At 40.8% G+C, this 24731-nt stretch overlaps 1 protein-coding gene across 1 annotated transcript in view; it reads right to left on the bottom strand.

Moving 5' to 3' along the window:
* mdy (diacylglycerol O-acyltransferase) overlaps positions 1 to 24731 on the bottom strand; it is a 139199-nt gene that overhangs the window by 8196 nt on the left and 106272 nt on the right. Inside the window, exons 10-11 of the mRNA XM_053790278.1 lie at positions 18041 to 18085; positions 12835 to 13013 (exon numbers count right to left, since the gene is read on the bottom strand). Of these exons, the coding sequence (XP_053646253.1) occupies positions 12835 to 13013; positions 18041 to 18085 (224 nt within the window). The remainder of the gene's footprint in view (positions 1 to 12834; positions 13014 to 18040; positions 18086 to 24731) is intronic.

Here is a 24731-nt window from a genome sequence, read left to right as displayed (position 1 = left end):
AAGTAATTTGGCGAGTTTTGGTACTTGAAAATTTAAACCCATGCGTGGTGGCCCAAGTGGAAACACGGTCGACTGCATGCTGGAGAGAAACTGCAATAAGATGACAGTCAGCGCCTGCACAAGCAATAGCGAAGTCATCAACATAGAGTGATGACCAAATATTGGGTGGAAGAACAGAGGCCAAATCATTTATAGCAAGGAGAAAAAGTGTTGTGCTTAGAACACATCCCTGAGGGACACCTTCAGCTTGGACGAAGTCCGGGGAAAGAACTTTATTGACTCGAACATGGAAATGTCTGTCAGTTAAAAAGTTCTTAAGGAAGGATGGTAGATTGCCTCGGAGGCCTAAGGAATGGGCCTGGGCCAAAATATTATACCTCCAAGTTGTGTCATATGCCTTCTCAAGGTCAAAAACTATGGCAATAACTGAGTGATTATTCGCAAAGGCATTATGAACATACGTATCCAAGCGTAGTAAGGGGTCTATGGTAGAACGACCCTTACGAAAGCCATATTGACTAGCGGAGAGACTGTTGTGTGTCTCTAAATACCACATTAAATGTCTATTTACGAGACGTTCCATCACTTTGCAAACTGCACTAGTAAGAGCGATGGGGCGATAGTGGGAGGCATCATGTCCTGTAGTACCCGGTTTGCGGAAAGGGAGAACAATGGCAGATTTCCACAGCTGGGGAAGAACTCCTTGTGCCCAAATAAGATTGAAGAGGTGTAAGAGGACTACAAGGGCTGACCGATGTAAATGTTGTAACATACGAATATGAATGTCGTCAGGCCCAGCTGCCGATGATCGGCAAGCTGAGAGCGTTGCCTCCAGTTCTTGAAGTGTAAAAGGCACATTATACTGTTCTTCTCTGAGAGAAGAAAAGTCCAAGAGTACTAACTCTCTGGCAGACTTTGAGGAAAGAAACGAGGGGCATAGATGGAGCCCTCGGGAAATATGGACCAGATGTGTGCCAAGTTCAATGGCAACGTCGATAGGGTTTGCTACATCAACACCAGCCAGGTCAGGAGAGTATTTACCACTCAATTTCCTCACTTTTTTCCAGACTGCACTCATAGAAGAAGCAGAGGTGATGGTGGAAACAGTCTTGCCAACAAGTGCGTTTAGCTTCACGGATGACACGGCGAGCGATCGCACGCTTCTGCTTGAAATCAAGAAGTCTCTCAGCGGTTCTATTGTACCGGTACCTGCCTCATGCAGCACGTTTCAAACGTACTGCACGAGCACAAGCAGGAGACCACCAAGGCACGCACTTCTGAGAATGCCTGCCTGAGGTTTGGGGTATAGAATGAGAAGCTGCGGTATAAACTGACGTCGAGAAGATGTGTAGGAGCTCATCAATGGAGGATGAAGGAACCTCACTAAAAGCAGTGAGATGCGAGTAAAGATCCCAATTTGCCCGATCAAATTGCCAGCGAGGGCTACGGAAAGGTGGTGAATAGGAAGAAGTAAGAATGATCGGAAAATGATCGCTGTCATGCAAGTCTGGTAGAACAGACCAGGTGAAGTCTAGTGCAGTGGAGGAAGAGCAGACTGATAGATCGATGCAAGAGAGAGTATGAGTACGAGGATCAAAATGGGTGGGAGTACCTGTATTTAAAACATGGAGGGGGTGAGAGGCGAGAAAAGCCTCCAACTGAATGCCACGTGAGTCACAATGAGACCCCCCCCCCCCAGAGGAAATGGTGGGCATTAAAATCACCAAGTAACAGAAGTGGTGGTGGTAAGGATGAAACAAGAAAGGCAAAGTCTGGGATAGAAAATGCTCAAGAAGGAGAGAGATATAAAGAACATATTGTAAACCACTTATTCAAGTGGATACGGGCTGCAGTGTAATGCAGCGAGGTATGGACAAATAGTTGACAGTACGGAATATCATTGCGTAGAAGAAGGGCACTTTCATTAAAGGTCCCATCTGAGAAAGGATCCGAAGAATACAATAAATTATAGCCTGAGATAGGTTGGAAAACAGCCGAGTGTAATTTTGGTTCTTGTAAGCAAGCACCAACAGGGGAAAACCTGGAAAGCAACATCTGAAGCTCACCCCGATTACCCCTGAGGCCGCGGATATTCCACTGTAAATAGGCCATGATTGGCGATGAAGAAAATATCAGGAATCTGTAGGTAAAGGCACCTACGGACTAGAGGGGTTAGAAAAGTCAACGTGTGGTGGCATTGGAAGATGTTTAAGTAGCGAAGGAACGGAGCGTTGCGAAGAATGGGGTTGTGAAGATGGAGGAGAGGGAAGAGAAGGAACAGGAAGTGAATCAGTGTCCATTGAAGGTTTAGTCTCTGCAATATATTCTGAAATGGCTTCAAGTGTTTCTGAATTCAAAGATGTATGGGAGACCATATTGGAGATAGAAGGAGGAGGGTGAGTAAAGATTGGGACAGTAATGGACTGTACCAAAGTAGAGGGGGAGGGAAGAGTGTAAGGGACTGGAGATGAAGTGTGGGGGGGGGAGGACAGAAGAGGCAGAAACCTGGGAGGTGGCAGAAGAGGGAGAAACTTGGGAGGCGACGGGGGTGGAAGGCGTAGTACGAGGAGGAGGGCGAATCTCCACACTTATAATAGAGCCAGAGAGAGGGGAAGAACTAGGTATAGAGACTGGAAAGGTAAAGTGTGGAGGTGGAAGAAGGGAAGGAAGGGGCAAAGATGATTTGAGCAATGTGGATTTTTTGGACTTCTGAGTAGAGGGGCGATTGGTATTAGGTGTCGTACGAGGTCTTGTCGATACTGGGGCTTGTGAGGAAGGGCGCGAAGATGTGAGAACAGACTGAGTTGTAGTCGGGACGTCAGAGCCAAGGACAGCAAAAGGATTAGATGCTGTAGTGGCTATGGGAGGGGTAACAACAGAGGAGGCTGCAGAAGATGGTACCCTAGAAGTGGAGGTATGTTTGGAAACACGAGAATAAGAAACACGGGGTAGTCTCCCTTGGAGGCGGAGATGAGTAACTGCCATAGCATAAGGGAGACCTTCTGCCTCTTTGAGGCAACAGATTTCACGTTCATTTAAGTAGACCTGGCAACGGCGGGAGTACGAAGGGTGAGCTTCATTACAATTAAGGCAAGATGGAGGTCGACTGCAAGATGTATTAGAATGGTCGTCGGCACCACAGACTGGGCATTCGGCCATAGATCTGCAATATTTCGCTGGGTGACCAAAACGCCAGCAATTTCTACATTGTTGCCGTGTAGGTATCACCTTTCGAACTTGTAACCGATGTCCCGCGACATATACAGAGGACGGGAGTTCTCGGCTGTCAAAAGTTAAACGAGCCACATTGCAAGGGTAACGTCTCCGCCCCCAGGCAGGAAGGACACAAGTGTCTACTTTGAGGATTGGGAGATCCTGGAGTTCCAGCTGTTCAAAAATGTCATTGCCACATGACTGGAAATTCTGTTGGACTATGGTATGGGGCAGAATGACAGTACCACTACAAGAATTGAGAGAAATACGTTTTTCAATAGTGATAGGAGTAGTATCGATATTCGAAAGGAGAGAAAGATCATGAGCTTGGGTAGCATTCTGGACAGTGACGATGCGCATACTGCTCTTGAGAGCATGAAATGAAATATCTCTACCAACATGACGCAGGAGCGCTTTGCCAATACTATGGTCAGAAAGGTAGGCAGAAGAAGTCGGTCTTAAAGTAAAGAATTTAGTCCATTGTGTGGTCCGAAACTGAGCGTGGAGAGGGAGTGCTTGATGTGTCGGTCTTTTCCAAGTAGAATGGGAAGGTAACAAAGGAGCATCATCAGGAGATTGACGTTGGCATTTAGGAGTAGGACCGGAGTTGGTCCGGCGTGAAATGGGCGGGCGATTCGAAAATTGCCGTACCGTAGAGGGAGAAGCTGGAAGCATAGTCAAAGGAAAGCGGAGTTCAGACAAATCGAAGGAGTCAGTCGAAGCCCCGGTACCTGAAGCGGGTGAGGAAACAGCACCAGCAAGAGGTACAGGGGTATCAGGAGTGTCCAAAGAGTGGTCTAAACACAAGGCAGGGTCAGAATGGGGTGCGGTATCAAGAAGGGGCCCGGGGGTAGTGGGTTCATGGTCTAGGGCTGCCATGGTTAGGTTACTCCTTTGCTTTTTGTTTTTAAGAAAAAAAAGAAAGAAAAGAAAATAAAAATAAAAAAAAGAATAAAAAAAGGGGGAAGCGGGGAGGAATAGTTCCCAGGAGGAATGAAAGGGCCGGAAATCTCCCTCCGCGCCCAAGAGGACCTCAACACCACTAGTAGCGCAGATGCAGCATGGAACCCGTGCCATACCCTACCCTTCATGCCAGTAAACCAGCAATCTGGGATAGCAACCTCACATCTGCCGAGCTACCTCGGTGGACAAAAGAGAGGGCGGCCGGATATCCGCCACAAAGCATACCTCCTTCGGCCACCACCCCTGGAATCCAAAAGGTGGCTTCCAGAGATACACCCGTCACCCGAAAGACACCCAAAGCTACTCCGGGATACCGGAGAGGGATCGGGACATCCCCAGGCAATCCAGATTCCATGGCAAACTACGCCACCGCCAAGAACCTCAACGGAATGGGATGGACCCCGGTGTCCTTTCCCCTACCTAGGAACTAGCGCACCTGTGGGAGAAATCCCAAAGGCCAAAAAGAGGAAGGGCAAAAGGGAGGGGTGAGGAGGATGAGGAGGAATGGAAAAACGGGAGGATGGGATAGGGGAGGGGAGAATGGGGGGTAATTAGGTTCGGTCTGAGGAAGAAGACCGACAGGGCTAATTCCGCAGACCAAGAGCCTCTTCACCACGCCAAGGAGCCCCCCTTGAAGAGGTTGTTTCAGTGAGCCTTGTTGGTTTAGTTATTGTTGGTATGAGAAGTGTGTTGTTCATATTGTTGATGAAATCAGTTACAGGCTGATCATCTAGTAGGCCAAGGTTGATGTTGAATTCTCCAGCTAAGAGAAGGTGGTGCTTATTCATTTGTCTGTTTGTTATTAGTTCCTTTAATTTCTCACTGAAATTTGGTATGTTTGTGTGGGGTATCCGGTAAATGGCACCGATTGTTATAGGCGTCTTAAGTTTTTTACAGTAAAATTAGCAAAAATGTATTCTCCATATTCATCACTAAAGCAAGTGGTGCTAATACAAGATAATTGGTTAGAGTAATAGATTGCAATACCACCCCCAACTTGGTATGGTCTGCAGTTGTGGATTGCTGTGTATCCTGGTAGAGGGTAGATATCTTTTGTGTCCTGCTTAAGCCAGGTCTCAGTAAGAATAATGCAGGAGAAGGGTGTCTTTAGTGATTCAAGGAGTGCCAGGAGGTCATCATAGTGTTTGCTTAAGGACCTGATGTTGTAGTTAAGTACTGATAGACTTTTAGCATTGTTTAGGATAGTGCTGGCTTGTGATGCTGAGTAGTAACGGCAGTTACTTTCCAATAGGTTTTGGTTGTGTGTCAGATTATGGAGGTTTAGATCAGGGTCAACGTGATCAATCATCTTCTAGGTTTAAATTATGGTTATTTATATCCTGAGTTGTGTGTTGAGTTTTAGTACTGATATCTGTAGTGGTGGGAAGTTTGGACAAGTATATAGCTAGAGCATTTGTCATGTAGAGTATAGTCACTAATACACATAATGGAGTTGGTGTTGTCTATGTGTTGTGCTGGAATGAGCTAAAGTACAACTAGGTATAAACTAATATAAAAAAAACAAATTAAAAATAGCACAAGACTCTCACTTGTAATTGCACTAAGGTCTAATGTAATGACTTTGGTATAGTCTATGTACTGAGCTAGAATGAGCTATAGTACAACTAGGTTTAATCTAATATAAAAATACAAATTAAAAATAGCACCAGGCTCTCACTAGTAATTACACTATGGTCTAATATAATGAATTTGGTACTGACTATGTATTGAGCTAGAATGAGCTATAGTACAACTGAGTTTAATCTAATAATATAAAAAAGGCACAAGACTCTCAATTGTAATTGCACTAAGGTCTTATATAAGTTGTTTACAAGAATTAGAGTATAACTAGATTTAAATTGACAAGATAAAATATACAAGGTAGCAAAAGAATAAGAAAAAAAAAGTAGAAAAAAAAAATATATATGAGGTAGTTGGTACTAGTTAGCAAAAGATAGTTAAGGGCCTTGAACAATAATATAATTGAAATATACACTAATTGCACACACAATATAGTCACTAAGATATGAAAACAATCTTAGAGTAGGACTTATAATATAAACTTATAATATAAAAATACAAATTGAAATGGTACTTGCAATTGCACTAGTCTGGTATATGTTGTTGACAAGATCAAGAGTATAACTAGATTTAAATTGAGAAAATAAAATTCACAATTAAAGTACCAAAAGAATAAGTAAAAAATAACAATGGCAATGACTTGGTTATAATATGATAGTAAGATGGTAGACAGGTACAAAGGATAATATAAAGGTTGGAGTTGAATATACAAACTTGGAAATTTGGCAACAAAATGTTATGGGAAGTATAAAATAATGATTAATGTACAAAAGTAAAATTGACTGGTAATAAATATGGTGTTTAATAAAATTTTAGTAAGTAATAATGATTACTAAACAAGTTAAGGTAAGGTTAAGGTAATTAGACAAGTAATGGTTATTAAATGATGTCAAGAATGTTGAGAGTAAATTGTATTGATAGTAAAAATGGTAATTATTAATTTTAGTAAGTAATATCAATTGATAGTATTTAAAAAAATATGAGGTAGTAATATGGACAGAGAAAGTATCAATTCAGCTAATATTTAAGCAAACAATAGTAAATACGAAAATTAGACAAGGTGACTTATGCTTACTAGTAAAATCACAGAATTTTTGGAAAAAAATTATTTCTTATGAAATGATAGAGAATCTTTTCCCAATGACACCAAAAGTACGAAATTTGGTTGAAAACTCATGGAATTGTGTTCCCACGAAGTTGGCGGTCGCGGCGACATACGCATCGGCGATTTCACCGAGGCCTGTTTTTGGCCAATTCCATTGTTCCAGTTGACCAAACCCATAGCTATTTCTTTAGAACTCCATTTTTTCTATCAATTGAGTACAAGAAACCACCCATTTACTGATTTGAACTACCCAATAAAATGGTCAGAAATTGGCAATTTGGCCAATTTCATGCAAATTAAAAAAGATGCCAATTTCAAAATAGGGTCCAGAATAAACAATGTAGACATTCTTGGCACTAAAATAACATATCCTCTGTTCATTAGTCACGTCTCTAGACCCCTCTCATATTACTACTGCTTTCTATTTTGATTTTTTATTCATACAAAAAATACAAAATTTGCTGTTATGCAGACTACTGCATTATTGTAAAAATATTATAAATAATATCAGTGCACTAGTGAAAGAACATTAGACTCCCCAGTTGATGTGTATTGGACGAGTGGTGTGATTTGCTTACTCTTGAACATTGATAAAAATCGAACATTTCCGCTACTTTGAGCTCAATTTCAAGGTAGTTTTCATCGTGAAACTAATCAAAATCATCTCTATTTCTGCAATATGTTTTCCATTATATCAGGCGAGACCATGAAAACGAGAATACACTGATAAATACTATACGAAAATACACCTCAAAGTTGGCGTTTTAATAAAAAAAAAAAAGGTCAATTTTTTTTCTCGTTATGCACTGCGTGCTGCAGGATTTTTATATGGTGCACACTGACCACACAGACCCATTCTCTCACATGTGGGCCTACCAACTTTCTCCTGCTTGATTTGAAGCCGATAGAACTATCTAGTATATATACGTCCGAAGCACTGGCTCGTAAGACATATATATACGACCAAAACAGTCAAAGGGTTAAACCAAGCAGATGGTCAGTTTAGATTTCGCAACATGAATTGCATGGGGCATTTTTTTTTATTCACTGTGCACTCTCAATGCACAGACCCATTTTCTCATACCTAGGCCAAAAATTACCTCCTGTAGCTTAGGAGTAGTAGTAGTAGAACAGTAGTAATAGTACAGTAGTAGTAGTACAGTAGTAGTAGTACAGTAGTAGTAGTAATAGTACAGTAGTAGTAGTACAGTAGTAGTAGTACAGTAGTAGTAGTAATAGTATAGTAGTAGCAGTAATAGTATAGTAGTAATAGTACAGTAGTAGTACAGTAGTAGTAGTAGTAGTACAGTAGTAGTAGTAGTAGTACAGTAGTAGTAGTAGTACAGTAGTAGTAGTAGTAGTACAGTAGTAGTAGTAGTAGTACAGTAGTAGTAGTAGTAGTAGTACAGTAGTAGTAGTAGTAGTACAGTAGTAGTAGTAGTAGTACAGTAGTAGTAGTAGTAGTACAGTAGTAGTAGTAGTAGTACAGTAGTAGTAGTAGTACAGTAGTAGTAGTAGTACAGTAGTAGTAGTAGTAGTAGTAGTACAGTAGTAGTAGTAGTACAGTAGTAGTACAGTAGTAGTAGTACAGTAGTACACTCTTCAGGTCACTTGTTCTATCTAGGCTGGAATATTGCTGTACACTAACAGCACCTTTCAAGGCAGGTGAAATTGCTGACCTAGAAAATGTACAGAGAACCTTCACGGCGTGCATAACGGAGATAAAACACCCCAATTACTGGGAGCGCTTGAGGTTCCTAAACCTGTATTCCCTGGAACGCAGGTGGGAGAGAGACATGATTATATACACCTGGAAAATCCTAGAGGGACTAGTACCCAACTTGCACACGAAAATCACTCACTACGAAAGCAAAAGACTTGGCAGACGATGCAACATCCCCCAATGAAAAGCAGGGGTGTCACTAGCACGTTAAGAGACCATACAATAAGTGTCAGGGGCCCGAGACTGTTCAACTGCCTCCCAGCATACATAAGGGAGATTACCAACAGACCCCTGGCAGTCTTCAAGCTGGCACTGGACAAGCACCTAAAGTCGGTTCCTGACCAGCCGGGCTGTGGCTCGTACGTTGGTTTGCATGCAGCCAGCAGTAACAGCTTGGTTGATCAAGCTCTGATCCACCAGGAGGCCTGGTCACAGACCGGGCCGCGGGGGCGTTGACCCCCGGAACTCTCTCCAGGTAAACTCCAGGTAGTAGTAGTACAGTAGTAGTAACTAGCAGTAATAGTGACTAGTAGTAGTAGTAACTAGCAGTAATAGTGACTAGTAGTAGTAATAATAGTGACAGTAGTACAGTACTGTAGTAGTAATAGTTGTAGTAGTAATTGTTGTTGTAATAGTTGTTGTAGTAGTAGTGACAGTACTAGTAGTAGTCATAGAATTAGCAGCAGCAGCACTCAGAGTAATATTAGAAAGTGTAATATTTAAATTAATATTATTAGTGTTGAAAAAAATAATAATTACTGTAATAATTTGGGATTTTGTTATTTTTGAGTGGCTGTTCTTTCAAGATATTCACAGGCACTTGCACACCAAGCTATAAATAAAACATCAATGAAGAAATACTGAAGTTCATATTGAAGAGTGGCAGTGTGATCATCAGGAGCTAAAGCTCTAGAAGGTTTGGACTTTTAGCAAAGTGGGAAAGCATGACCAAATTCCTGACTAACAGACACTGGCAACCTGTTGAATAATTTAAGAGGGGAAAAACCTGTTGAACAATTTAGGGAGAGGATAAAAGAGGTTTTGTGTGCAAGGGGCATACAGCAGACAAATGAGAGTATGTTAGATAGTAGTGAATGGAGTCTAATGGTTTTTGGGACCTGATGAGCTGTTGGAGTGTAAGCAGGATAATATTTTGTGAAGGGATTCAGGGAAACTGGTTAGCTAGACTCAAGTTCTGAAGGTGGGAAGCACAATGCCTGTACTTTAAAGGAGGGGCTTGGGATATTGGCCGTTTAGCGACATTTAAACTGTCGTATCTGTGCACCTCTGCAAAGGCAGTGATTATGTGTGGATGACTGTGAAAGTATTTTTTTTTTTTTTTTTTTTGAGTCGCCCTGCCTTGGTGGGAAACAGCCGATGTATTAGTGGGGGAAGGGGGAATGATTTCTCACCAACACCATGAGGCTTAATCACACAAAGGATTCATGGCAGTTTGTAGCAAGATACTGCATCATTAATTAAGCTTAATATTAATAAACAATTTAAATTCAATTCTTGCCTTAAAAGAAAGCCAATGCAACTCATACAAATAGGAACTAGTGCAAACCCAAGTGGGAACAAAAGAATGACAGTCTAGCTGTAAGATTCAATACAGACTAGCCTTTTTACCAAGTAGTTAGGCAAACCCACAAACAATTGAGAAAAAAAATAAATTAAGGAGAGTAAATTATATCAAGACAGTAGAGATGAACAGTAGAACACTAACACCTGTCCCCAAGGGGTAGATGAGCATTGACCTATGCTACAAAAGAAAAAAATTAAGAAAGGGGAAAGTCTGAAAAGAAAATCAAATGAAATACAGAAGACAGGTCAAGAGAAAAGGCAGCAGCAGCAACAAAGGTCAAGTCAAATCATGAGTGTTCAGAAGATTAGAGTTTGACAATGTATGTATTGAGAATAGCATCTCTACAAAAACAAAGCCAGGACTACGATTTTAATGTCTGGAATATTGTGATTGTTTTATATATAAATGACAGAGGGTATTAACATCTGTTAGACCGGAAATGTAGGGAATGCAAAGCACACGAGTTTTCACAGGAGAAGCAAGTTTGGAAGACAAGTCTGTTTAGTATGAGGGTAGGCAGTTTATGAAATTGGGAGGATAGCCACAGCAAGAGAATGACCTGTGAAGAAAAATCTAGGGTCACAAATAAGGAGGGAATAGAGACAGATAAAACTTTTCTTGACAGGAGCAGCATGGTGAGGAAAGTAGTTAATGCACATGTCACTGTACAGACTTGTCATAACAGAAAAAGGAAAGTGTCACAGAGGAGGGCATGAATATCAAGGAAAGGAAGCAATGAATTATATTCCCATTCAAGGTTGGAAGAGTAGTCATGTGGCCAGAGAGCAAAGACATCTATAGAGCAAAGCTGCTCTCTTTCTGACAGAGCACAAGTGTTCCCCTTCCCTACACTAACATTGCTCTTTTCTGTCACGTTATAGCTCACAGTCATACTATTAACTGGTTCTCTGCTAAAATTATTTGCCCTTCTAGTCGAATCATCCCTTATACACACCATTCTAAACATGAATCTTAGTCCTGCCTTTCTCAATACATTGTCAAATGCTTTAATTTTCACAACACATGACTTGACTTGACCTTTGCTGCCTCCTCTTCTTTCCTCCTGACCTGTCTTCTGTATTTTCTTTGCTTTTCCTGACTTTGACTTTCTTTCTTGATTCCCTTTCTTTCATAGCATGATTTCCACTGCTGCAAGATTAATTTACTCTCCTTACTTTGCTGCCCAGCATGGGGCCAGTAGATCTCCTGCAGTTCTTGTTTTTTTTTTTCTACCACTACTACTACTACTACTACTACTACTGTTACTACATCCTTACTGCAACTACCAATGCAGCTGCCCCCTCCCTCCTGCTACCACCATAACTTTCTAATCCCTCCCAACCTGTCTTCGGGGGTCTTTTCTGCTTTTTCTTGCTTAGTTGTGACTTGACAATGGTCCACAAGGGACTGAAGTGTCATTGCAAGTTACCTTTCCCTAAAAGGTATTACCAGGTTACTGGTAATACCTCTTATTCTTGCCTCTCAATTGGAAATGAATTGTCAAGTCCAAGAGTAAAGTGTAGGGGTTACAATTCTTTGAATCAAACATACTGTATATAATAATTAACCCTTTCAGGGTCCGTCCCGTAGATCTACGGCTTTATGGTGAGTGTCCAAACCGTAGATCTACGCCATGAGCTCAGCTCACTCTGATAAACTGTGAGTGGTACATTTGGGCCTAGATATGAGAGAATACATCTATGTGGTATGTGTGCACCACATAAAACAGATCCTGCAGCACACTGTGTATAATGAGAGAAAAAAACTGAAATCATGATTTTTTGATTAAAACAGCAACTTTGCAGTGTTTTTTCGTATGTTTTTTATAGTTGTATTTGCGATTTCTTGGTCTCATTTGATAGAATGGAAGACATATTACAGAAATAGAGATGATTTTGATTGGTTTTAGCACTGGAAATGGCTTGAAACTGAGCTCAAAGTAGCGGAAATGTTAAATTTTTCCCGATATTCAAGAGTAAACAAACGACCTCACACGTCTAATACACGTCAGCTGGTGGGTCTAATATACATTCACAAATATGGTGATGATATTTATACAATTATTACAGTATTGCATAGCAGTAAATCTTCTATTTTTTGGTGTGAATAAAAATTCATTATGTGAATAAAAAATCAAAATGGAATTTATTTGTAAAGCCTCAAAACATGACTAATGAACAGAGGAAATGTTAGTTTAGTGCCAGGAATGCCTACATTGTTTATTCTGGACCCTATTTTGAAATTGGAATATTTTGAACTTTGTGTTAAATTGGCCAAATTAACAATTTCCGATCACTATTTTGTAGTTGAAACAGTTGACTTGGCGATTTCTTGTGCTCAATCGATAGAATAGAAGTAATACTAGTAAAATAGCTAATAATTTGGTTGATGGGAATAATGTAATTGGCCTAAAATGGGAGTCAAAGTCGGCAAAATCGCCGATTCGTAAATATCGCTGACACATCAAAATTCGCGAGAGCATAATTTCGTCAATTTTCCACCAAATTTCGTACTTTTTGTTTTATTACCTTCACAAAAAGATTCTCTACGATTTCATAAGAAAAAAATAACAAATTTTTTTTTTTGAAAATTCTTGGACACTGGTGCGTGACTCCAGATTTGGGCCTTGGACCCTGAAAGGGTTAACAGATAACAGGTACATACCTCACTGCCCATTTATGTACTGGGAGATTCCAAAGTCTCCAGAATGTTCCCACATCCTTTGCATTCCACCAATCTTGGTAAAAGTCACGATCAGCAAAGTAAAGCAGCTCAGCAAGTGTATTGAGGAATGAGTGGAAGCACAGATAAAACCAACTAAGCCACAATATATGGTTGGGAATCTAGATATAAAATAAAGAAGAAAAAATATAAATATATTCATTATGTAACACATTTATTACTTATTATAATGTAATATGTAGAAATTTATTTACTAAGATACTCATTCACTGAAGAGTGCTAAACCCATAAGGGTCAGTGAGAAGAAAGAGAAGTAATCAGGGTCTGATCCAAGGAAGAGGATAAAAGCTAAAAAATTTAGATCAGCACACCCTTCACCAGCCTCCTATCTGTGCTCCAGTTCCCCAAATTAAGCCTGAATGCCTTCCACATCCCCCCCCCCCAGGCGCTGTATAATCCTCCGGGTTTAGCGCTTCCCCCTTGATTATAATAATAATAATTCACCAGCCTCCAAGTACCTCAATTGAAACTGAAAAATTATATGGTATACATTAAATCTATTATTTTGCATCCAACATTATCCAGCAAAAAGTTGGATAATCTGATTGCCCAAAACTACCTTAGTCCTAGGGTCAGTCACTACAGGACCCACAAGCAATTTAACAAAACAGCCTGTATTCTAATGCATTAATGAGTATCCTTTCTTTTTGATAATAATAATAATGAGTATCCTAGAACAAAAAATAAATTTTTAACCCCTTAAGCCTTTTACTCACGTTAACCTGTCTTACAAAAATAAATTTGATACTTAACCCGTAAACGATCCAAACGTATATATACGTTCACTACCCCAGTGCCCCGAATATTTTGAAAAATAAAAAATCTTTTTTTTCTATTTAAAGAAAGAGCACATTTTTCTAAGTGTTACAGGATAAAAAAAAAATTTTTTAGGGTCAGTACTTACCGAGATACGAAGTCGCAAAGTTGGAACTTGGAGATCACCTGGCGGCAACATGGAGTGCTGCCGCTTGCAGAAGTGTTGCCGATATATCTTTTTCATTGTTCATATTATATAATTTTTATTTTCTGATAATTACAATTTATAGTAGTTCTTGTCATTTCATAATTAATCTTTGTTCTGACACTAGTATTAGGTACTGAAATTGTACTCACATTGTCACAAACACATTGACAGGTGGACATTTACACCTGCCTTGGTCATTTACTATTGTCTTGGAATATATACGAAGTATTTAAATGTCCCAGCAATGTTTTGGATATGTGGAAGTGTATAATAATGAGGAGGAGGAGGAGGAGGAGGAGGAGAATATGTAATAATAATAAAATAATAAGTTCCCTTGAAGCATGAAAAACAAAGTCCACCCCTGACAGTGACGTGAAGAGATAACATTTGATAAGAGCTGACGTTTGATGAGCAATGGCAAGGGTGCCGTGATAAGACTTGATAAGAAAAGATTAGGGCCCGCTTTGTTTTCGCTGGCACACAAACATGTCTGCTTGTCTGTCAAGCTCCCTGTCTAGCTCTCTGTCTCAGAGAGCCACAAGACTGGGTCATCACGTTTACTCATATCTTCAAGCAGAGTATAGCGCTTTGTCTGGATTTTTTGGGTTATCCTAGGTAATTTACACTATGTATACTTGTATTTATGTGTACCTGTGAGACAGATACAGACAAATGGAGAGCCGGAGAGCCAGCCAGCCAGAATTGTTTCTCTTTACTTAGGGCAAAGGTTATAAGACTTTCTGAAAGGGTGTTGCACAAATATTGCACATGGGTTATTATCGAGGTTTTTTTGATATTTTCTCTACCACTTTTGGCCACATCCACCTCAAAGCCACTAAACTGATGGTCAAAATCACTTTCCTCTTAAAATGGGAGTGTTAATACTACATGACATCAGTTAATCAAAGGTGTTTGCTGTGCTGTTTGCTCTGGCTGGTGCTCATTTGAACTGGTGTTCCCACAAGGTACTAAGTGGTCCCAGATTTTTTTTAATACCATGCACACTGAGCGTTAGAACCCATTTTATGCTGACAAGGCATCTCAGGTCAATTGTGCCAAATTTGAAGGCAGGAAAAATAAAACGTATACGTTTGGGGCACTAGCGGTAAAAACGTATATGTTTGGACCGTTTACGGGTTAAAAATAGCCAATTTTTTCTTTTTGTATGGGCTGGATTTATAGCGAGTCATTTTTCTAACATTAATTGCTTATTTAATATGTACATGAAAATTATTTTAGCATGCATGTGCCATGTTTCTATTTAATTTTTTGGGAGGGCTTAGAACTCAGGGCAGATATAATTATGCAGTCACTAGTGACAGTCCTCAGTCAGATCAACAGAGTAAAAAAAAAAAGTCACTAGGTCCTGATGAACTGCTTTCAAGGGTTTTAAAAGGAATGTAAAGAGGTGCTTAGCAAAGCATTAGCCAGTTTATTCAGTAAATCACTACAAATGGGTACTGTACCAGTAAAAAAATGGCGAATGTGATTACCCATTTATAAAGGAGGAGAGATGTCTAGCTTCTATTAACAGACAAATCAACTTACTTCAATCATGGGAAAATTGATGGAATCAATAACTGCAGATGCATTATTATTATAATCAAAAAGAAGCACTAAGCCACAAGGGCACTGCAGATGCAATTCAAAGCAAGTTTAAAGATATAATTTTGATCAGTGAATTTCAGCATGGTTTTACAAAGAGGCCTTTTAATCTACTAACCCTATTTTTCTAAGTTTACTGAGGTGCTAGACCATGATAAAGAATAAAATACAGTGGAACCTCAGTTTTCATATGCCCTAGTTTGTATATAAAACTATGTATATTCTTTTTCCCCTCTCTCTCAACAAGTCAGCCGTCTCCCACCAAGGCAGGGTGACCCAAAAAGAAAATACTTTCATCATTCAACACTTGCCTCACTCATACATAATCATGGTCTTTGCAGAGGTGCCCAGATACAATAGTTTAGAAGCATATATAAAGACATATAACATTCCCTTCCAAACTTGGAATATCCCAAACCCATCCTTTAAAGTGCAGGCATTGTACTTCTCATTTCCAGTACTCAAGTCTGGTTATATAAATATAACCAGTTTCCCTGAATCCCTTCACTAAATATTACCCTACTCTCACTCCAACAGCTCATCATGTCCCAAAAACCATTCATCTCCATTCACTCCTATCTAATACACTCATGCACACTTGCTAGAAGTCCAAGCCCCTTGCCCACAAAACCTCCTTTACCCCCTCCCTCCAACCTTTTTGAGGATGACCCCTACCCCGCCTTCCTTTCCCTACAGATTTATACGCTCTCCATGCCATTCTATTTTGATCCACTCTCTCTCTAAATGACCAAACCACCTTAACAACCCCTCTTCAGCCCTCTGACTAATACTTTTATTAATGCCACACCTCCTAATTTCCACACTCTGAATTCTCTGCATAATATTTACACCACACATTGCCCTTAGACAGGACATCTCCACTGCCTCCAGCCGCTTCCTCAATGTAGCATTTACAACCCAAGCTTCACACCCATACGAGTGTGTTGGTACCATTATACTTTCATACGTTCCCTTCTTTGCCTCCATGGATAATTTTCGTCTCCACATACCTCAACGCACCACTCACCTTTTTCCCTTGATCAATTCTATATGAACTGAATAACAGGTCTCCATTGTGATTTTCTCCAGTTTTTGTAAACTGTTGCCTATCCATCAGCCATGTTTCAATTCAGGGGATAACTTCTATTCCATGAGCCACTACCTTTAACAATCATCTGATGGAACTATTAAAGACCCTACTAAGGTCCATTTACACAGTACAGTGGAACCTCGGTTTTCGTATGCCCTTGTTTGTATGTAAAACTACAGTTATTCTCTATAAAATGTATTTTTGTTAATATTTCCCATAAAAAATAATGTAAATATAATTAATCCATTCCAGACACCCAAAAATATTAACAAAAAACACATTTTACAGAGTATAACTATAGTTTTACATAAACAAGGGCATACAAAAACTGACATTCCACTGTACTGTGTAAATGGACCTTAGTAGGGCCTTTAATAGTTCCATCAGATGATAAAGGTAGTGGCTCATGGAATAGGAGAAATTATCCCCTGAATTGAAACATGGCTGAGGGATAGGCAACAGTTTACAAAAACTGGAAAAAATCAGAATGAAGACCAGTTACAATCAGAGCTTATATCCTACTTAAAAAGACAACAGCACAGTCATGAATTAAATTAGGTGTTCCCACAGGTAACATTCTGGGCCCTCTTCTCTACCTCCTCTATATAATGGCATACCAAATGCCACACAGCATCTTAAGCCAGAATGTACTCTTTGCTGATGATACATTTATAATGCTCTGATCCCCTGACTTTTTGATACATTAAAAAGAAGGTCCACACCTAGATGGTAGAAAAATCACCCTTATAGAAAAAAAAAAATTCTATACAACTGGAAATCAACTATACCCACATTTTTTTTTTTTTATTAACACATCAGCCATTTCCCACCAAGGCAGGGTGGCCCGAAAAAGAAACTTTCATCATTATTCACTCCATTACCATCTTGCCAGAGGTGTGCTCACACTACAGTTATAAAACTTAAACATTAACATCCCCTCCTTCAGAATGCAGGCATTGTACTTCCCATCTCTAGGGCTCAAGTCTGGCCTGCTGGTTTCCCTAAATCCCTACATAAATGTTACCTTGCTCACACTCTAACAGCACAATAAGACATCAAAATTAATGAATCTAATACCTCCACCTTCCCATTTAACATCTCTCACTTTTAACTGTAAAGTTTTTGCTTCCCAGACTTTCTCAACTTTGTATTCTCTCTTAGGGATGTTCAGCACTCAGGCTGCTTAAATCTTGTCACTAAAGGTAAATTAGTGTGGGGGGATAACAGGGGAGAAAAATGTTAAGGTGATTTCAGCACTATGAAAACAGACCAACAACTGGCCACATCAGTCAAAATCACACCTTCAGTCACCCTGTTGTTTGTGATGGAGTATACAAGCTCATGCTGTGTTCCTTTAAGATTTGATAACACTCGCACTTGGCTAAAAGGTGTTCAATAAATACTTTTTCCAAGTTTTGGCTTTACCCATCATCTAATGACAGGGTTCCTCTTTCTACAAATGTACTTACCGCCAACTTTAAGAGACGTTCAGCACACCGCATATAGTCAAGGTCCTTTAAATGAAAATGGAATTCCTTTTAGTGTTAAATCAGTCTTACATAGGTGATAACAGTTCATTAAAAAATCACCGTTTAGTTATAATAAGGAAGAAAAAGTTCTGTTAAAAACTGTCAAGATTCTTATATTGTATAATACCTGTTTAACTCATAAATCCCAACCACATCTTAGGTCTGCACAATCATGCATATTTCACCTAACTGTACAGTGAAACCTTGGTTAAACAGTTAGGGAAGAGTTGTTTAATACAGACTGTCCATTACATCTGAATAATGAGAGTATTTTTCCAGGAACAAAATTAACAATTCTGGAAACAACAGACTTTGTCCTTTGCATTTGAAATTGATTTACCCAGCAAACTAATAATAATGGACAATTTAGGAAACTAGGGACTTTGCCCATTCAGATTTTTCCTGTTAAATTTTGAATCTGTCAAATTGAGATCTGTTAAATCAAGGCTTTAATTGCAACTGCCCCATTGTGGCAATTGCTGTGGTTTCTTGTACCAGCTTTCCACTACCTACAAGTTTGAGTGAAACCATACAACAACTCCAAGTAATTTGATGCAATGCATAATCATTTTTATTTCGTTTAGTAAATATATCATCTTAACCCTTTCACTGTCAACATCCCTTGTGTTGTCATTAAAAATAATTTATCTTCGAAAACAGAGAATCTTTTCCCAAAGGTAATAACATTAAAAATGTACAGTTTTATGTACAGTACTTATGGAATTACACACACAAAATTTTAGAGCACTTTACGCAACCAATTTCACCCATTTTGAGACCTGTTGTAAGTGCCAATTCCACTGCTTAAATCAATCCAATTTCCAGCTGTTTTGCTGGTTTGCTTTCTGTACTATTTAATTACAGGAAACTGCTCATTTAACAATCAACTACCCTATTAAGTGCCTAGAAATCTGAAATTTGGCCAATTTTACACCATTTTCAATATCCCAATTTAAATGCAAAATCCAAAGCAAACATTGGAGGCATGCCAGCCACAAATGCAGCCTTCTTTATGGTCACTAATCATGTTCCCAAGCCTTTCCTATACAATACTTGCCCTTCTTTTTGAATACAACACACAAAAATATTATGTTTTCCTTATTTCTCAGCTAATAAACCATAACCAAGAATGCAAGTTTATGCTTTAGTAAAAGCCCATACAACAGACTGAGGGGGAGATGTTACTGGATTCCCTATCCTTCAACAGGATAATCATTGCCCTTGCCATTCACCAGGAAAATAAATATATAAATAATATATATATAATATATATATAATATATATATATACATATATAATATACACACACACACACACACACACACACACACACACACACACACACACACACACACACACACACACACACACACACACACACACACACACACACACACACACACACAGTGGACCCCCACCTTACGATATTAATCCGTTCCTGAGAGCTTATTGTATACCGAAATTATTGCAAGGCGAGTTAACTTTCCCCATAAGAAATAATGGAAATCAAATTAATCCGTGCAAGACACCCCAAAGTATGAAAAAAAAATTTTACCACATGAAATATTAATTTTAATACACAAACTGAAGACATGCACAGTTAATACTCCACTATGAACAGAATACATGACATACCTTTATTGAAGATCTGATGATTGATGGGATGGGAAGAGGGGAGTGTGTGGAAGTTATTGTTTAGAAGGGGAATCCCCTTCCATTAGGTAGCAAATCCTTTTCCGGGGTTACTTCTTCTTTTAATGGCACTAGGACAAGCTTGAGAGTCACTGGACCTCTGTCGCACAACATATCTGTCCATAGAGCTCTGTACCTCTCGTTCCTTTATGATTTGTCTAAAGTGGTTCACAACATTGTCATTGTAATAGTCACCAGCACGGCTTGCAATAGCTGTCCGAGGGTGATTTTCATCCGTAAAGGTTTGCACTTCAAGCCACTTTGCACACATTTCCTTAATCTTTGAAGTAGACAACTTCAATTTCTCTATCCCCTCCTCCGGAGCAGTTTCCTCAGGTCTGGCCTCTTGCTGTTGAAGATGATCTTGCAGCTCATCAGTGGTTAAATCTTCATTGTCCTCCTCCTCCTCCTCCAACTCTTCCACATCCTCCCCAGTAACCTCCAACCCCAAGGACTTCCCCAATGCCACGATTGATTCCACAACTGGCATACGCTTCTCAGGGTTAGCCTCAAACCCTTCAAAATCCCTTTTGTCTACACATTCTGGCCACAGTTTCTTCCAAGCAGAGTTCAAGGTCCTCTTAGTCACTCCCTCCCAAGCCTTACCTATAAGGTTTACACAACTGATGATACTAAAGTGATCTTTCCAAAACTCTCTTAAGAGTCAATCGAGTGCCTGAGGTCACTTCAAAGCACTTTTGAAACATAGCTTTTGTATAGTATTTTGAAGTCTGAAATGACCTGATGGTCCATGGGCTGCAGGAGAGGAGTGGCATTAGGAGGCAAAAACTTGACCTTAATGAAGCTCTTGTCCCCAGAAAGTCTCTGCCAAGTCTGAAGGATGACCAGGAGCATTGTCTAATACCAGGAGGCACTTAAGGACCAATTTATTTTCCATTAGGTAATTTTTCAGTGGGGGCAAATGCATGGTGTAACCAGTCATAGAAAAAGTCCCTAGTGACCCATGCATTACTGTTTGCCCTCCACAGCACACACAAATTAGCCTTGAGGACATTGTTTTGCCTGAACGCTCTGGGAGTTTCAGAGTGATACACCAATAAAAGCTTCACTTTGCAATCACCACTATTATTATTATTATAATCAAAAAGAAGCGCTAAGCCACAAGGGCTATACAGCGCTGCAGGGTAGGGAAGGAAGCAAGGGAATTGGATGGCAGAAGGGAGGGGGGATGATCAGCAGGTTACAGAAAACAGCGGGGCAGGGGATAGTACGGGGGTAGAGGGTAGCAAGAGATTGAAGTAGAAAGGGCTGAAGGTATCAGAATTTGTGAAGTAAGTCAGTTGTTGTCAAAAAGTCAATGAGAGAGTCCGGATGAAAGGTGGGTCCATCAGCGAGAAGTGAAGGTAAAGAGAGAGCAGCGGAGCGAAGACGACGACAGAGGTAAATTCTGCGTGCTCGTTGATAAAGTGGGCAGTCCAACAGAATGTGGCTGACTGATAATGGAGCTTGGCAATTCTCACAGAGGAGCAAGACGCCTCTCCATGAGATATCCATGAGTAAGACGAGTATGGCCAATGCGAAGATGGGAGAGAGTAGTCTCCCAACCTCGACACTGGTGATAAGAAGACGGCCAGTAACCTATACTCGGTTTAATAGATTGAAGTTTGTTGCCGAGCATAGTAGACCAACGTTGTTGCCAACGGATGTGAAGTTGGGAAGATATTGCAGTAAAATAGTCCGTAAATGGAATACCTCTATGAGAAACTGGTAGGTCATGTACTGCTGACCGCGCAGCAGTGTCTGCCTGTTCATTGCCCTGTACGTCAACATGACCAGGGACCCAACAAAAAACAATATCTTTATGCTTGGTAAAGATGCGGCGTAGCCAAAGTTGGATATGGAGGACTAAGGGGTGAGGTGTATCAAATTTTTGTATACCCTGTAAAGCACTAAGGGAGTCTGAGACAACCACAAATGATGACACAGGCATAGATGCAATACGGATAAGTGCTGTAAGGATGGCATATAATTCAGCAGTAAAAATACTAGCCGAAGATAGTAAATGCCCTTGTACGACGCTGTCCGGAAACACTGCTGCGAATCCTACGCCGTCAGAAGACTTAGAGCCATCTGTGTACACAGCAATGGCATGAGAATGAGAGTGAAAGTGGTCAAGAAAAAGAGCGGGAAGCGACCGTAGACAGTTGGGCTTTCGAGCAAGGGAGGGAGAAAGAACAGACTCGAACAGCTAGAACTTCCCAGGGGGGTAGGGAAAAGTGAGATGCTACATGTACATAGAAAGGTGGTAGTTGAAGAGAAGACAAGAGCGAATGAAGGCGAAGAGAGAAGGGACGGAGTAAACAGGGGCGGCGAACAAATAAAGAATGTCTACTAATATCAGTGACCATTCTATAAATGGAAGGATTGCGGAGATCATGAGAGCGTACATAGTAGCGCAGCCAACGGGCATCACGGCGATCGGATAAGGATGGAACGTTCGCTTCTGCATAGAGGCTCTCGACAGGGGAAGAGCGAAAAGCACCAAGGCATAAACGTAATCCTTGGTGATGAATGGGGTTAAGGCTAGAGAGAGTAGCAGGAGATGCCGCTGAATAAATCTGGTCACCATAATCAAGTTTCGATAAAATAAGGGTGGAATGTAGGCGAAGGAGGGTTCGACAATCAGCTCCCCATGAAAGATGAGCAAGGGTTTTAAGAAGGTTCAGCCAGCTGTGACAAGTTGCCTTCAGAGAGGTAATGTGAGGTTTCCAGGATAACCTACGATCAAAGAGGAGGCCCAGAAACTTGACTATCACGTTCAGGGATACGGGAGCCATAGAGGTACAAAGGATGATCGGAGATGACAGAGCGTCTAGTGAAAGTGATTTGGTGGGTTTTAGTGCTGGAAAATTTAAACCCACGTGTGGTGGCCCAATTGGAAACACGGTCGACTGCATGTTGGAGAGAAACTGTAATGAGGTGACAGTCAGCGCCTGCACAGGCAATAGCGAAGTCATCAACATAGAGTGATGACCAAATATTTGATGGAAGACTAGAGGCCAAATCATTAATAGCAAGGAGAAAAAGTGTTGTGCTCAGAACACATCCCTGGGGGACACCTTCAGCTTGGATAAAGTCCGGGGAGAGCACATCATTAACCCGAACACGGAAATGCCTGTCAGTTAAAAAGTTCTTAAGGAAGGATGGTAGATTGCCTCAAAGGCCTAAGGAGTGGGCTTGGGCTAAAATATTTTACCTCCAAGTTGTGTCATATGCCTTCTCAAGGTCAAAAAATATGGCAATAACTGAGTGGTTATTCGCAAAGGCATTACGAACATACGTATCCAAGCGTAGTAAGGGGTCTATGGTAGAACGTCCCTTACGAAAGCCATATTGACGAGTGGAGAGACTGTTGTGTGTCTCTAAATACCACACTAAATGTCTATTTACTAGGCGTTCCATTACTTTGCAAACTGCACTGGTAAGAGCAATGGGACGATACTGGGAGGTTTCATGTCCCGTAGTGCCTGGTTTGCGGAAAGGGAGAACAATGGCGGATTTCCACAGCTGTGAAAGAACTCCTTGTGACCAAATAAGATTGTAAAGGCGTAATAGGACTGCAAGGGCTGACTGATGTAAATGTTGTAGCATACGAATATGAATGTCGTCGAGCCCAGCTGCCGATGATCGACAAGCTGAGAGTGTTGCCTCCAGTTCTTGAAGTGTAAAAGGCACATTATACTGTTCTTCTCTGAGAGAAGAAAAGTCCAAGGGCGCTAACTCTCTGGCAGACTTTGAGGAAAGAAATGAGGGGCATAGATGGAGTCCCTGAGAAATACGGACCAGATGATTGCCAATTTCATTGGCAACATCTAGTGGGTTTGCTATATCAACACTGGCAACCCGCAGAACAGGAGCCGGGTCAGGAGAATATTTACCACTCAGTTTTCGTACTTTTTTCCAGACTGCACTCATAGAGGAAGCAGAGGTGATGGTGGAGACAATCTCGCCAGCAAGTGCGTTTAGCATCACGGATGACACAGCGAGCGATCGCACGCTTCTGTTTAAAATCAAGGAGTCGCTCTGTGGTTCTACTGTACCGGTACCTGCCCCATGCAGTGCGTTTCAAACGTACTGCACGAGCACAAGCAGGAGACCACCAAGGCACGCATTTCTGAGAAGGCCTGCCCGAAGTTTGGGGTATAGAATGAGAAGCTGCGGTGAAAACAGAGGACGAGAAGAGGTGTAAAAGCTCATCGATGGAGGACGAAGAAGGAACCTCTTTAAAAACAGTTAGGCGTGAGTAAAGGTTCCAATTTGCCCGATTAAATTGCCAGCGTGGGGTGCGAAGAGGTGGCAAATATGAAGGGGAAGTAAGAATGATTGGGAAATGATCACTGTCATGTAAGTCCGGGAGAACAGACCAAGTGAAGTCTAATGCGGTGGAGGAAGAGCAGACTGAGAGATCGATGCAAGAGAGTGTGCGAGTCCGAGGATCAAAATGGGTGCGAGTACCTGTATTTAAAACATGGAGGGGGTGGGTGGCAAGAAAAGCCTCTAAACGGGAATCACAGTGAGACCCCCCCCTCCCAGAGGAAATGGTGGGCATTAAAATCACCAAGTAACAGAATCGGTGGTGGTAATGACGAAACAAGAAAGGCAATATCCGGAATAGATAATGCCCGAGAAGGAGAGAGATATAAAGAACAGAGCGTATACCACCTATGCAAGTGGATACGGGCTGCTGTGTAATGCAGCGAAGTACAAACAAATAGCTGATGGTACGGAATATCAGTGCGTAGAAGAAGGGCACTTTCATTAAAGGTCCCATCAGGAAAAGGATCTGAAGAATACAATAAATTATAGCCTGAGATGGGAGAGATAACAGCAGAGTGTAATTTTGGCTCCTGTAAGCAAACACCAACAGGGGAAAACTGGGAGAATAACATCTGAAGCTCACCCCAATTACCCGAGGCCG

This window comes from Cherax quadricarinatus, chromosome 63, assembly GCF_038502225.1.
Source record: "Cherax quadricarinatus isolate ZL_2023a chromosome 63, ASM3850222v1, whole genome shotgun sequence".
Lineage (NCBI taxonomy): Eukaryota > Metazoa > Arthropoda > Malacostraca > Decapoda > Parastacidae > Cherax > Cherax quadricarinatus.
The sequence above is the reverse complement of the archived record's forward strand: the minus strand, read 5'-3'. Positions and strand labels throughout refer to the sequence as shown.